The 14,766-nt window shown below is 43.7% G+C and overlaps 2 protein-coding genes across 3 annotated transcripts in view; one reads left to right on the top strand and one right to left on the bottom strand.

The window, feature by feature from the left end:
* GABPA (GA binding protein transcription factor subunit alpha) overlaps positions 1-8,465 on the bottom strand; it is a 24,427-nt gene extending 15,962 nt beyond the window's left edge. Inside the window, exons 1-5 of the mRNA XM_052667022.1 lie at positions 8,343-8,465; positions 5,244-5,344; positions 2,902-3,046; positions 2,286-2,370; positions 875-1,120 (exon numbers count right to left, since the gene is read on the bottom strand). Coding sequence (XP_052522982.1) covers positions 875-1,120; positions 2,286-2,370; positions 2,902-3,046; positions 5,244-5,320 — 553 coding nt within the window. The 5' untranslated portion in view covers positions 5,321-5,344; positions 8,343-8,465. The remainder of the gene's footprint in view (positions 1-874; positions 1,121-2,285; positions 2,371-2,901; positions 3,047-5,243; positions 5,345-8,342) is intronic.
* Positions 8,376-14,766, top strand: ATP5PF (ATP synthase peripheral stalk subunit F6). Of its 2 annotated transcripts, none has more exons than XM_052667153.1 (4): positions 8,376-8,485; positions 8,690-8,877; positions 9,671-9,795; positions 14,650-14,766. In XM_052667153.1, exons 2-4 carry the CDS (start codon positions 8,708-8,710, stop codon positions 14,676-14,678), a joined length of 324 nt encoding a protein of 107 aa, XP_052523113.1. In that variant the 5' UTR covers positions 8,376-8,485; positions 8,690-8,707; the 3' UTR covers positions 14,679-14,766. The 2 variants fall into 2 exon arrangements, with proteins under 2 accessions (XP_052523113.1, XP_052523109.1); XM_052667149.1 differs by lacking the exon at positions 8,376-8,485 and adding an exon at positions 8,575-8,593.

The raw sequence follows: 14,766 nt of genomic DNA, 5'->3' as shown, positions 1-14,766 counted from the left end.
ACCACTGCTTTAGTTATCAAAAATATGTTTGAACACTGACAAGATACTACAAAGACATGTAACTACACTGGGATTTTTAAGCACTTCAAATTTCCCTTTCCAAATACCCTCTCGTTCTGCAGTTGTGCTTACATATGAGCACAGCCTCATATACTGAACATGCCTCAACAGTACATCTTATTCAGCCAGTCAGAACATGCAGCTCAGCCAGATAATCTCCAGAGCGTGATAAAGGTCAAAAAGCCTACAGTTTCAGGTCAATCCTCTGCAGGCATTCAGAGGTGTTTTTTCTAAAGTAAGAATAAACTAGCAACCTGCTCAGTATCAACATTAATTCAGAAGAGGTGATGATTTACAGAATCTTTATATCCATCTCTGAATTTTCTTTCTTCCCCATTATGCTAAAGCCAAGCATGGCTTTCCATGCAAAATCTGAGTTTACAATATACTTAGTATGCTGCAACTCATGAAACAATTTGTTTCGGTACATTCAGAAGCAAACCCCCACCAAGTACTGAGTATAATTCAATTTCAGATATATGAAAAGAGCTTTATCATTAACAAACGCATTTTTGCGGAGGAGGAAGAAAACTGCTTTGTAAAAACTCACTGTAAAAGAAGTATTAGAACAAAAAGCATCATTTTAATAGAAATATTAGAAGCACTGATTCTACTCATCTCTGCATAAGACAAGGCTAAATAAATCTGCATTGCACTGATCTGTAACGTGCCTATGAGCTACCAGAGCACTTGAATTGCAGAACCCAAGTTAATTATTGTTTATGAAAAACAGGCCTCCTGCCCTCAAACAAACAGAACCAACCCCCACCTCCCTAACCCAACACATGCACAATTTACCATCAGATATTATTACCATAGGGTATGCCTAGGCGCTCCTGCTCCTTTCTGTAGTCTTCCAACGCTGCAGCCCATCGTGTCACCTGTTCAGAGGTCTCATCTGAAATGGTTGTAATGTGTTTTGTTCCATCTAAGGTTATCACTTGAGCTTCCTCAACAAGGTGAGCTTCAGCCTCTGCGTGATGAGCATCTGGATCAATTACTACCTCCACAGTTTCCACAGGCTTCACGATTTCAAGGATATTTAACTTGGGGTCTGTCCCTAGGTACACATCAAATGAAGAAAAATTAAGGATAATTGATTAGTACGTGTTAGCATATTTTGGAAAGAAGCATTATACAAAAGAACCGTCACAGAATTTCTGAAGGTGTCCTTAAATGAGAACTACCTCAGTAAAAGTGAATACAAATTTGTCCCACTTTCTTTCCCCAGTGTTGCAGTTTCATATTCTGCCACACACCAAAATATTTGTTCTTTAAGAAATATACTGGGGAAAACAAAAACAAACAAACAATCCACAAGCACCTGCTGCCTTCTTCCAACCAACACAGATTATTTCCAATGTTTACAGTTTTCCCCCACTGTCTCTCAAGTCTACACAGGACCAAACCTTTTCTCCCACTGCAGAAAACAGTGCATTTAACAGTAAGTCGAAACAAGACTAAAAAAGTTCAGATTTTCAGCTTTATCAATCTTTTTGGTTGTTTTAATTCTGTCACGATTACTGTACTGTCAGGATGTAAGGTGCTACACCACAGAGTGGGAAGATACGCCTTCATTTTGCAATGTAAAATTAAGTGGAAGTAGTTTTTTTGACAACTAATAAACTGCTGAGGATTCAACAAGGGGAAAACTACCCTATCTGATACCTCAAACACGGACTACACATCAGCAAACATTACCAACTTGGTTAATGCTCCATCTCAGCAGTACTCAACTCAGAGCTCTTCAAAGAAAACAGGTAATAGCGATCCCAGCCCTTCATATTCATTTTCAATTAACAACTTCTACTCTCATAATCTAGTAATACAAAAAACACACAAACAACCTTCACAGAGATGGAACTGTCACTCATCTAGACAAAAATCTTTTGCCTGCTTTAATACTTGACCTGGTATGATTAACTACTCACCCTTAACAAAAGCTTCATACTCCAGGTAACTCTCACTATTTGATCCAGATTTTTTTTTCCCCCACTTTAAAATTGATATGAAGTTTCATAAGACATTTTGCATAGCTTTTGTCAGTTTATAACAATTGTTTTAATTGATACTACATATAACCACAGTAAACAGTGAAAAAATACATCCTGAAATTATATGACCACCCATTTACAGCTGGAAAGAGAAGAGTATTGGGTTTGTTCACAAGCACTCATATAATATATATCAGATGGCCCACAGAGCAGACAAATGTAACTGCTTACCTTGCCTAGATACTACTTGTACACTGAGTTGCACTGTTCCATCTGTTTTCACTCCTTGATCAAAAAGGCTTCGATCTGGGTCCAGCTTGATAAAAGCAAAAGTATTAAAAAATAATAAAGAATGAAAATATATATTAGTCACAAAGTTATAACAACAGTTATACTAATGTACTGAGATGCCCACAGAAACATGTGGGAGGGGAATTTTCTCAAATATTGTGTTACCTATGCATCTGAATCCCATAAAAATATTTCTGCTTTATTCAAACACAAAACAAGATTGGACTCTCAGAAGATTCTCAGATAGCAACAAACAATATGGGCTACCTCATGAGTTTTTGCTTAGTACTGACATTACACTCAATCTTCTTTCACTCGTGGTTGGGTAAGGGGAGTGTCACCCTCCAACAAACCGTAACATCTCAGGCTTTTTTATTCATTCATACAGAATCTATGTGCACACGTTAAATGTTTTTATGATAAGGAAGTTGATGTAAAACTAAACTCCACATTGCAACGTACAAAATAAAAGCAGGAAATTTCATGATGAAAGAAAGGGATGAGGTTTAATGCCTCTCTGGTAAGAGTTTAAATCTTCTATAACCTTGCAGTTTACCTGTATATCTTGCAGACAAATTTCATGTGCATCCAAGGAACACAGCAGTCTGGGTTCCAGTAATTTCTTAAGATTTCCAATTGGTTCATTGATGTCAATAGCTTGATTCACAAATTCTGCTGTGGTGTAGGTTTGCTCAACAATGCTTTAAGTACCAAATGAACACAGTAAATCATTACCCATATGTTAGTACAGCTCGCACAATACAGCGGTTATAGAACAGATCTTTTAAAAGTTAGAAATAAGCTACATAAAAAACCGTATATGAAATCTTAATGCCATTCAGATAAATTACTTGGGTACAGTACCAAATTCCATCCTGATGATTTTACAGCTCACTTTTTTCTAAGCTGTATCACAGTTCAAAAGATAAGCTAAATATCAATATTATTCTCAGACCTGAGTTCTCAATATATTAAGTTACGATCAGCTTATTACATACTGTTAACCTTCACACTGAGTAAACCAATTCTGTCTGCCTTGCATGCAGCGTGTTTAAAAGATTCACGTTAAAAGTCAAATATGAAAACTTCACACATGGGGTACAAAGAAGGAAAAAAAAATCCCCACTTCTACAGATTAAATGTCCATGTCCTGGAACTAACCAGCATAATGATAAACCTAACACATAAAAGAGACAACCAGAAAGGACTGCAGCAATGCATAACCTCGAAAGACAGTCACATATCTGGGTTGTCCTACTGCACTATTAGCATGGGCATTCAGAAATATCCGTTTAAACAGAGGAAATCAGAAAGTAAAAGGATGCAGTTCAAAAGTATTAAAAATTATATGAGGAGCTCAGAATAAGGAGAAATTAATAATTGGTTTTCAAATAGTTCTTCAAACAAGTTCTTAAAAGACCAGGTCACCTACTAGCCTAGGCTATTTTTTCCCATGCTTTGATATTTTCAAAAACAGCTGTGAATATTAGAAAAGAACTAATTAGGAACTAAAAACTAGGCTGAGATAACTAAGGCAAAGTAGACTTCTGTATCTACAGTTTTATTGGCCTCATCAATAATGCAATCACAATATACAGATTTTAATCTCTGATTTTTTAAAAATTGGCCCTGGATAACACGGAATGCAATAGACTCGAGAAACTAAAGGCTCGTTTCAGTTAAAGAAGAATATGCTGAATCTGAAACATCTGCAACAAGTACACATAGAAATATTCCTACAGACTGAAAAGTAAAGAAAAAGTTACTGTAAGTACTGTAGAAATAAAAAAATAAAATGTGAGGAGATTTAACCACAACTGAATAGTGTTATGTACTAGTGTCACACACTGGAAAGCAGCCCTATGAAAAGGAGCCTGAAGGCTGTGTTGGAGTCAAGTTGAATTTGAGTCAGCAGTGTGCCCTGGCAACTCAAAGGTCCAACCACATCCTGGGCTCACTAGGCCCAGCACTGCCAGCCAGGCACAGGAAGGAGCTGTCCTGCTCTGCTCTGTGCTTTGCAGCCTCTCCTTGAGCACTGTGGGCAACTTTAGGTGTCACAATGTAAGGAGGGCATAAAACTATCAGAGCAGCCAGAAGAGGGCAATGAAGATGGTAAAGGGACAGGAGTGAAAGAGCAGCTGAGGCCCCTCGCTGTGCTCAGCGCAGAGGAGCTGAGGGGAGCCCTGATGGCAGCTGCAGCTCCTCACAGGGAGCGGAGGGGCAGCGCTGAGCTCTGCTCTGTGTGACAGCGACAGGGCCCGAGGGAACGGCATGGAGCTGCGTCAGGGGAGGGCGGCTGGGGGTCAGGGAAAGGGGCTGCACCACAGGGCGGTGGGCGGGGAACGGGATGCACGGGGCTGTGGGCACGGCCCCGAACCTACAGCGCTCTCAGCCACACTGTTTGAATTTCGCATGGTTCTGTGTGGAGCCCAGAGTTGGACTCAGTTCTCTTTGTAGGTTCCTTCCAAATTGGGATATTCTATGACAGCACTACACTGGTTTCCAATAGCAGCTACAGTTCCATTAAAACAAAACAAAAAAACCCCCAACACTTAATTAGATGAACAGAAAAACTAAAGAGAGCACGGGCAAAATGAGGACTTTTATAACCATAAGAAAAGCCAAAAAATCCGTAGAATCAAGCAAGCAAGCACGGGAGCACAGAGATGTCAGCGATCCAGTTACTTTTACCACTTTAAAGTTACTACTTTCACCTAGCTAGAAAACACTTGCATTTATTTCATAATCATAGTCATCTCTGAAGCATTACACCATAACTAATAATAAACCTGGGTAACTGAACTTAGTGTGTGCAGTCACAGCTCTGAAATCAGTAAAACAAACAAAACATAAATAAATCAGAGTCTAATGATTCTCAAAAGCAAAGACAGTACATACCTTTCTTCAGTACATTCCTGTTTCTCATTTCCATCAATTTCTATTTCTATCAACTCCTCTGCTTCTCTCTTAGTCATGGCTGAAATGTCTTAAGAACAGAGCTAGGAACAAAGACGAATTCTTTTTGTAAGTCACAGATGAACAAAACAGGCTGATTATTTGCATCCTATCAAACTTTTTTTAAACCAAATACTTAGTTGTTTAAAGAAAAAGGGAAAACCAAAACCTAACGTCGATTTCACAAAATAGATGACAATACCTGTTGACAAAGAAGTGTTATGCAGGGCAAATTCGGAACTCCAAACAGAAACAAACACTGAGGCCAAAGTCTTGTTTTCTTGCATACATCTCCACTTACTGACCGCTTTTGGAATAGACTAACTAAAACTCTCATGGCTGATTTCAAACAACTTCCTACAGTTCTTGGAAAATTAATGCATATTTTGCCATCTAGATTTAGCTATGCATTTACCTTCGTCTGCACGAGACAAGAAGCTAGAAAGGTTTCCATCTTAGATTCATTCTTTCTCAGGTTCTAAACTAAACCCATACCGGCTACTAGTAAGGAGTTTTCATTTTATCAAAATGAATAATAAACAAGTCATACAGCTTTTAGAGAAATTGTTTAAAGAAATTTATGCTGTTCATCACACCACATCCTTCAAAAACTTGTGTTAAATTAGTTGTGCTACCAGAAGAAATCATGCACTGTATCTGATGTCAATCAGTGAGAAGCCACCAGGGTTGGATAGGAATTAAACAGCACCTCATTAATATCTCACCACCAGAACCTGCTCCATTCTCATCAGACCTAGCCCCATGAAACTCTCCTAGCTGCAGGGGATGGCTATGCTGAACTGCCAGTCCAAGGAGTCCAACTAATCTCACATATCGTCTTCACACTACATGGGGAACACTTCTGAAGAGACAAGTTTGATTAAGTCTCTGGAAGAACTTATGTCTGCACTGCTACAAGTGATCTGGTTGACTTGTTAGGACTTCTAGAAATTAAGGATTGAGTAAATAAATGATTTATGAAAGAAAATACTCAATATTGGTAAATGCAAAACGACACACAGTGCGTAAACATTACAGTAACACAGTAACTGGAACTAGAATAGTTCCAGAAATTGCATAGAATAAGGCAATATATTTCGGTGTTTCTGAGGGCTGGAGTCCAAATTGGCAGCTGGACTGGCACTGTTCATTCCCTCTCCTAAGTGCTTTGCCTTCTTACCATTACACAGCTGCATCTCATTGACTACATTACGCTTTTAAATACCCTGGGGAGGCAGAGGAGGAGGGCAAAGTGCAGGCACAGAAAGGGGAAGAAAGATGGTTTCCACTAAGCACAAAACACAAGAAAAAGAGGTGAGCAGAGTGGGAAGAGGAAGAATAACATGACCAAAATGCGTGAAGTCAGTAACGCTTTGAAGAAGACTAATGGAGAAAATTAGTCATGTGTTCTTACACTAAAATAGAGACTCCTGATAATATTAAGAAGCAGCATGCTTCAAACAAAACAAAGGTTTCAGACAACGTCCAATGAAATTTGCTGCAACCGGATTGCTCCAAGACTGGAAGCGCGCATATGTTCAGATGAGACAAAACAAATTCATGCAGAGCAGCTCACTGGGGCTATTAACTACAGAGATTGGGGACTGTCATGTCAAGAATCAGACACAGATTCTCTGGAAGAAGGAAGCCTGGTTACACATCTGGGATGTCAGCTGTCTATCACCAGTGAAATAATGTTGAGCAACAAGAAGAACAAAACAGAATTTGTGCTCATCATTATCAGTTGTGCAAAGCAAGGGCAGTTCAAGGAGCTCACCAAACATTAGTGAAAAAAAAAACTCAATGAAAGTATTTTAATTATATTTCTCAATCTGCCAGATTTGCAGAAGAATCGCATGCAATGCTGTAAATGTGGTGACCATACAGTAGTACAGATACAATACAGATGAAATACAAATAAAATACACATAATCAATCCCATGAAGCAGCTAGGAATTTAACAGAGGCAGCCTCCTGGGATAACAAACTGAGAGAAACCTAAAGAAGAGGTTGCACAAGAAACATTTAGATGTTGTACTGAGGGACATGGCTTAATGGGAAAGCACTGATGGTGGGGGTTGGTTAGACTGGATGATCTTGGAGGGCTTTTCCAACCTTGGGTGATGTTATGCTCCTGCTCTCTGGAGGGTCCCACGGTTCAGCTGTTTCACAGGGCACTCGTACAGCCACCCCTACCGGTACTTTCATTGGTAATGCCACACACACTCAGCAGGGCCTTTACATAGGGCCTTATGCAAGCTACCAGCCAGTTTGCATTCAAGACAGAGATGCTAGATGGGCCAAAGTCACGCCTGTTTTCAGACGTTTTCCTTCCTAACTAAGGGTCAGAAGTTCGAAAACAAACCCAGTCATGGAAAAGTAGCCGTGCAGCACGTGCCTGGAACAACACTACGGCCATAGGTGGGACGCCGTGTACCCCCGCACACTGCCGGCCAAAAGCCGTTTTTAAGGCTCAAGCAAGCTCCAGCGATGCTGCTCGGCCAGATGGGGGCCCGCCGTTACGCGCCCAGCCTTTCGCCCAGCCACGGCCGGACCCTGCCCCACCCGGGGAGCCGCCAGGGCCGCCATGTGCCGCTTCTTCCTGCCGTCCCCGTTTCTCTCCCTGCAGACCTCCTGCTTCCCCCCTCCTCCCCGCGGCGTTGTTTGAACCCGAAACGGAAATGAGACGCGAGGCGCCGGGGAGAAACGGAAACAAAACACGGGCCGGGCCGGGCCGCCAGGCCGCATCGCGTTCACCCACCTCCGCAGCCCTTACGCGCCGGCCCCGAGCACAGCGGCCCACGCCTCCTCCCGCCGCCCTCGCAGCGCCGCCGACTCCCGCCGCCACCGCCACCCCGCGGAGTCCGTCGCGCGCTCGGGATTGGGCGGTGCGGCCCAGCGCGGGCCCGGGTGGGGAGGGCGCGCCGACACCGCCACCCCCCGCGCAGCCGCGGGAACTACACCTCCCGGCGGCCCTCGCGCGCGCCTATCTGAGAGCGGGAGGGTGGGGGGGAACGGCCACCCCGAGCCGTTTCCTCTCACCCGGAAGCGCAGCTCCTACTTCCGGCGGTGACGGGCCGGCGGCCGTTTGTCCGTTACTCTTTGTCAGTCCGGCGGACGGTTGGTCGGGGCTGTACGGCGGACGCCGTCCCTCACGAGACCTGCGCGCGGCCGTGGGGGTCGAGGTAAGGCAGCGGTAGGCCGCGCGGAGCCCCAGCATGCCTTGCGCGGGAGGGCGGGTCTGGGCGCATGCGCGCTGCGTCCCGCCCCAAGGTGACTGAGGTTCCGCAAAGGTGGGTCGGGGCTGTCGGTTTGGGTGAGAGGCGGCTTATGTTAGGGAAGGGCGTCGTTATCGGTGCGTTCTATTCGCGTATTTGATTGTTTTAAAGTAAAACGTCGGCGCCGTCATGATCCTGCATCAGATCCTGCGACTTTCTTCCCTTTTTCGCTCCGCTGTCTCCGTTCACCTGCGGAGAAACATCGGTTTTTCTGCCATTGCCTTTAATAAGGCAAAAGAGCTCGATCCGGTTCAGAAGCTCTTCCTGGACAAGATCAGGGAGTACAACACAAAAAGCAAGTAAGTACGATGAGTTACCTTACAACAGATGGTACAGGGGTTAAAAATGCTGCTCGTTTTTTGCTCTAAAACAAGTTTGCTTGCTTGCTCAAAACAAAATTGGGTTTAATTCTGTCCTGAAACTGTTCTGAAAGAGAACCTTTGCTTTCCTGCAGCACCTACTGATAGTGCCACAAGTTAAAGGCTTGGCCTTATGAACCTGGAAGAAGATGTGCAAAAAAAAGCAAATAAAAAAGACCCTGATGTCTTTTTTCATAAGGAGTTAAAAGGCACTTAGCACACAATAGATGGTGACTAGTCTACAGAGTTACTGCTGTAACTATTTTATACATGTATCCCAAGGAATCCTTGTGTGAGTCCAGTTGAATTAAGTATCCTCTGTTTTGTATTCTTTTTTTTTTTCTTCTTATTTAATACTCAAATCATGATCATTAATTCAGAAATAACAGAGGTACAAATCACAGTTTTGTCAAGAAGTCACACCTGGAACAAGTGAAACTCCAGAGTTCTGCAAATCTAGATACTCAGCATGGTTTTGTGTCTCCAAAGGCTGCCTCTGTAGCTTGGAATTTCATTATTCACAGCAAAAAGCCCTTTAGAACCCATTCTGAGAACCTTTAGTTGTAAGGTAAGTGGGCTTTAAGGTGTGTCACTTCTGAAAATGTTTGGAATTTTTTGCTTTAGTTGATTGTCAAAATGATAATCCATAAATCGCTATGAAAATGTAGAAATTCCATATAAACTTTCAGAACTGAACTATTAATTGGAACTTTTTTGTTTGTTTGTATTTTAGGCAAGCTGGAGGGCCTGTTGATGTAGGCCCCGAGTTTCAGAAAGACATGAATGAATCACTTGCCAGGCTTCAGAGGATGTATGGAGAGGGAGATCTAACCAAGTTTCCAGAATTCAAATTTGAGGGTGAGTTAACAATGGTACTGAACCTCTGATTGGAAGAAAGGTCGTGCTCAACAACTGACTTTTGTAGTCAATTCTCTTTTAGCTTTTGTTGGAACCATTCATGTCATGCAAGATGCCCTCAGTAAGTAACCTTAGTTTTCCAGTGAAGAGATGAACTAACTTAGATCAATGTTTAACTAGGCTTGCAGTCAGTTGGCTGTCATACTTATATTAATTAATAGTTTCACAAACACTAAGAAAAGTGCAGAATGGCCTGTTGTTCTATCAATTTTTCTCATCTTCCCAAAGAGGTCAGCACTGTTTGCATATTGTGGATAACCAGTGCGTATCATCCAAGCTCCAGTTTGTAAACATTTTAAACTCATCCGGAAAGTCAGTGATTTCGGAATGATGAACATAGAGCTTATTAATGATTACATCATGACTAAATATATAAAAATTTCTTCTCCGGTTATTTGAAGATGATCTGAGGTTAGCTGCTCTCAATTTGTATTAGAATTACAGAATCACAGAATGGCCAGGGTTGGAAGGGACCTCAAGGATCATGAATCTCTAACCCCCCTGGCCACATGCAGGGCCACCTACCTCCACATTTAATACTAGACCAGTCTGCCCAAGGCTCCATCCAGTCTGCCCTTGAACACCTCCAGGGACAGGGCATCCACAGCCTCTCTGGGCAGCCTGTTCCAGCACCTCACCACTCTCTCTGTAAAGAATTTACCCCTGACATCCAACCCAAGTCTCCCCTCCCTCAACTTAAAACCATTTCCCATTGTCCTGCAGTTATCTACGCTTTCAAAGAAATGTTGTGAACCCATTCAAGGGAATGTTTTTATATGACCCAGACTGAGCATGAGAAGAATGTTTGGCATGATTGGTTCATGTGGAATGCAAAGGGAATGCACCAACTCTGCCTTCCTTAGAACATAAGGGCAAACTTAACCTTTGTTAATGACAGGCACATCTAGTTGTTTCTCTTGCTTACTTAAGCAAGTACATCTCAAAATCTCTACTGCTCACAAGCAGCTTTATCTAAAGTCAGGTTGGGGTGGTAAATTGTCTTTCCGCTAAGCTGTAGGAAGCTGGTAGCTGGGACTCAGCAGTGACTTGAGTTTTATAGCAAGGTTTTGGTGGCAGAAGCACTGTTAGGGTGGCCTCAGTGAGGACACCGGGGGTTGTGCCCATGTTGGACGTGGTTGTAGCTGACTCCAGCAGACTCAACACAGCACAGGGGTAAGTTCCCAGTGATACTGATGGCACCTCTGTATTAAGGCACTCCATTAAACAGTAAAAAGAAACTACTACAGCAGCTATGAAAGGAGTAAGGGGAAAATATGTGAGAAAGCAACCCTGCTGACACAGTGAAGAAGGAGAGAGATGCATATGAATCAGAAACAAAGGAGAGACAGTGAGCCTGGGAAGACAGGATATGTGGGGAAGGTGTTCTTGCTTTGTTGTTTGTTCATTGCTACTCACATTTTCATTGGCAGTAAATTAATCTTCCAAAAGTTGAGTCTGTTTTGTGTGGGGTAGTAATAAATAAGCAATTTTCTCTTGAACTTCACCCATAAGCTTTTAAATCTGATTTTCTCCTCCTCTGTTGCGGAAAGAAGGGAGTAAGCAGTTTTGGGGCATCTGGCAGCCAGCTACACTTAACCCCCCACAGTCAGTGCTGTCGTTCTGATCAGGCTAACTAGAAATTTATTTTAGACCAGGAACTCACCTCAGTTATTTTGGTGGTATTTCAGTTGGATTAAGAAAGGATTTGGCCTCAAATTCTTATTGGCACAAATAAAATGAAACATCTTTATAGGAGGACTTACAGTGGCTTAGGGGCATGGTTTATTTATATTCTGTTTTATTTCTATGCAATATGTTAAACAATAGTACTAAAGTTCAGGGGTTTCTTTTTAGGATGAAGCAATCTGTGTGACAGTAGGACCAGAACAGTCACATGGGCGGGCACTGTTTTACCCTGGTGCTTTTACCACCAGTGTCTGTCCTTAATCTAAGTTCAACAGGTTTTCAAAACTGTGACTACATTCTTTAGACTTTTGTCTAAGTGAAGATTCCTATAAACAGAATCTTTAACTTTCAGACTTCTTGTATCAAAGTGAACAAGCATCTCTAGATCACCTGTCAAAACCTCCAGCTCTTCTGAGTTTGTACTTCTGGCATCAGGAATTTAGTCTTCATGGTTTCTATAGTGTGGAAATTATCTTTTGCTGTGCGTAGTTGAAAATGTGCACTCCTTTCACTTTATCAGCTATGTGACACTAACAAGGAGGAAAGAAGAGCTTAGTTACTAGTTCTTGTATGAAAGCTAAGCTGGAAACACGCAGTACACTGGCCAACATGTACTAATATTCTGACTGATTTCTTCAGTTTCTCAACTGCCTTTTTTAACACCTCAGGTATTGATAAAAGACACTGCAGTAGAATGCTGCCAAGGGCTGTGTCTTTCTTAAAGCTGACATACACAACTCTTAAGGTGGATAAGACCTGTTTCAAAGTGCAGTCGATGCTTTTAATGGTGCTGTTGTGCTGTAACTGGCTGTCATTGGCTGGGTGGATGGGGGGAGAGCAGTGGATGTAGTCTACCTTGATTTCAGCAAGGCATTTGATGCTGTCTCCCACAACATCCTTATAACAAAGCTGAGGAAGTATGGGATAGATGAGTGGACAGTGAGGTGGGTTGAGAACTGGCTGACTGGCAGAGCACAGAGGGTTGTTGTTGGCAGTGCAGAGTCCGGTTGGAGGCCTGTAAGCAGCGGTGTTCCTCAGGGGTCTGTGCTGTGTCCGGTCTTGTTCAACATCTTCATCAGTGACCTTGATGAGGGGATAGTGGCCACCCTCAGCAAGTTTGCTGATGATACGAAGTTGGGAGGATTGGCTGACACGCCTGAAGGCTGTGCTGCCATTCAGCAAGACCTGGACAGGCTGGAGAGCTGGGCAGTAAGAAACCGGATGAGGTTTAACAAAAGCAAGTGTAGAGTCTTGCATCTGGGGAGGAATAATTGCATGCAACAGTACAGGTTGGATGGCCTGCTGGAGAGGAGCTCTGCAGAGAGGGTCCTGGGTGTCCTGGTGGACGACAGGTTGGCCATGAGCCAGCAGTGTGCCCTTGTGGCCAAAAAGGCCAATGGCATCCTGGGGTGCATTAAAAAGAGCGTGTCCAGCAGGTCAAAGGAGGTGATCCTCCCCCTCTACTCTGCCCTGATGAGGCCTCATCTGCAGTACTGCATCCAGTTCTGGGCTCCCCAGTACAAAAAAGACAGGGATCTCTTGGAAAGAGTCCAGCGGAGGGCCACGAAGATGGTGAAGGGCCTGGAGCATCTCTCCTATGAAGAAAGGCTGAGTGAGCTGGGTCTGTTCAGCCTTGAGAAAAGAAGACTGAGAGGGGACCTGATCCAGGTCTGTAAGTATCTAAGGTGTGGGGGGCAGAATGGCGAGGCCAGACTTTTTCAGCAGTGTGTGGAGACAGGACAAGGGGAAATGGCTGGAAACTGCAGCATAGGAAGTTCAGCACAAATGTGCACAAGAACTTCTTTACAGTGAGGTGACGGAGCACTGGAACAGGCTGCCCAGGGAGGTGGTGGAGTCTCCTTCTCTGGAGATGTTCAAGACCTGCCTGGATGCCGACCTGTGCGACCTGCTGTAGGGAACCTGCTTTGGCAGGGGGTTGGACTCGATGATCTCTGGAGGTCCCTTCCAACCCCTACGATTCTATGATTCTGTAACAACCAGTGGGCAGCCCAGCACCACCATACTGCTCTTGCACTCACTCTCCTTAGAAGGATGGGATGAAAATATGATTGCAGGGTGGGGAGCTTGTGGGTTGAGATAAGGACAGGAAGATCACTCACCAATTATAGTCATGTGCAAAAGCAGACTGTAATTTATTGGCAATTAGTAACAGACTAGAGTAGTGAAAACTAAAAGCAAACTAAAAACACCTTTCCCTATCCATCCTCTTCTAACTCCTCCCCTCAAGCAGCACAAATGAATGGGGAATGAGGGCTGTGGTCAGTCCATAATGTTTTTTTTCTCTGTTGCTCCTCCGTGATCACTGTGTCTCCATTCTACGTGAGTCCCTCACATGAGATGCTGTCCTTCCCAAGCAGATCATGCATGGGCTTCCCTCAGGCTGCAGTTGTCCAGGTGCTGCTCCAACATGGCTCTCTGTCACAGGGCCTGCCATTCAGTACCACAGTGCTCCACACAGGTCCCCACAGGTGGCAGCTCCCCCAGCCCTGCTCCACTATGGGTTCCTCTCCAGGGGTTACAGCTCCAGCCCCAGGCAGCTCCCGTGGGAGGCTGTCCATGGACTGTGCCTCCTCCAGGGCTCATCAGCTGCTGCACCAAGTCTGTAGCTGCAGGTGGAGATGTACTGTACCCATGGACAGCAGGGGGAATGGCCTGCTCCACTATGGGTCTCTCCTGAGCTTTAAGAAGTTTTTGCTATGTGCCTTTATCACCTCCTGCCCCTCTTTCTGCACTGACCTTGGTGCCTGCAGGGTTTGTTTCTCTCACATTTCTTATTCCTCTCTTGCAGCTGCACAGCAGTTTTCCCCTTTTTAAACCTGCTGTCCCAGAGGCACACCCAGTGTCAGTCATGGCTTAATTCTGGTCAGCAGTGGGTCCCTTTCAGAGCCAGCTGGAGTTGGCTCTTACCTATGCCTGGGCTGTTCTTAGAGCTGCCACACCTGTAGCCCTCATTGCTACCAAAACCAAAGATACTGAAGATTAATGTTTAGGTTTTTTTGAATATGAGATGAATGGTTGTGTTTTAGGCTGGAATAAGAAAAAACTTAACATGTCTCTTCTCTCTCGGCTTCTTTCTTCCTCCTTTAGAGCCCAACTTTGAGGAGACACCAAAGTGATTTCTTCACATCGTCCTCCAAACGACATCTATGGAGTTGCTGAATATGGCATCAGTTGTAACTTAATAAATACAGTGTTTCAGTTTGA

The sequence above is a fragment of the Tympanuchus pallidicinctus genome, unplaced genomic scaffold (genome assembly GCF_026119805.1).
Source record: "Tympanuchus pallidicinctus isolate F22 unplaced genomic scaffold, pur_lepc_1.0 scaffold10, whole genome shotgun sequence".
Classification (NCBI taxonomy): Eukaryota; Metazoa; Chordata; class Aves; order Galliformes; family Phasianidae; genus Tympanuchus; species Tympanuchus pallidicinctus.
The sequence above is the reverse complement of the archived record's forward strand: the minus strand, read 5'-3'. Positions and strand labels throughout refer to the sequence as shown.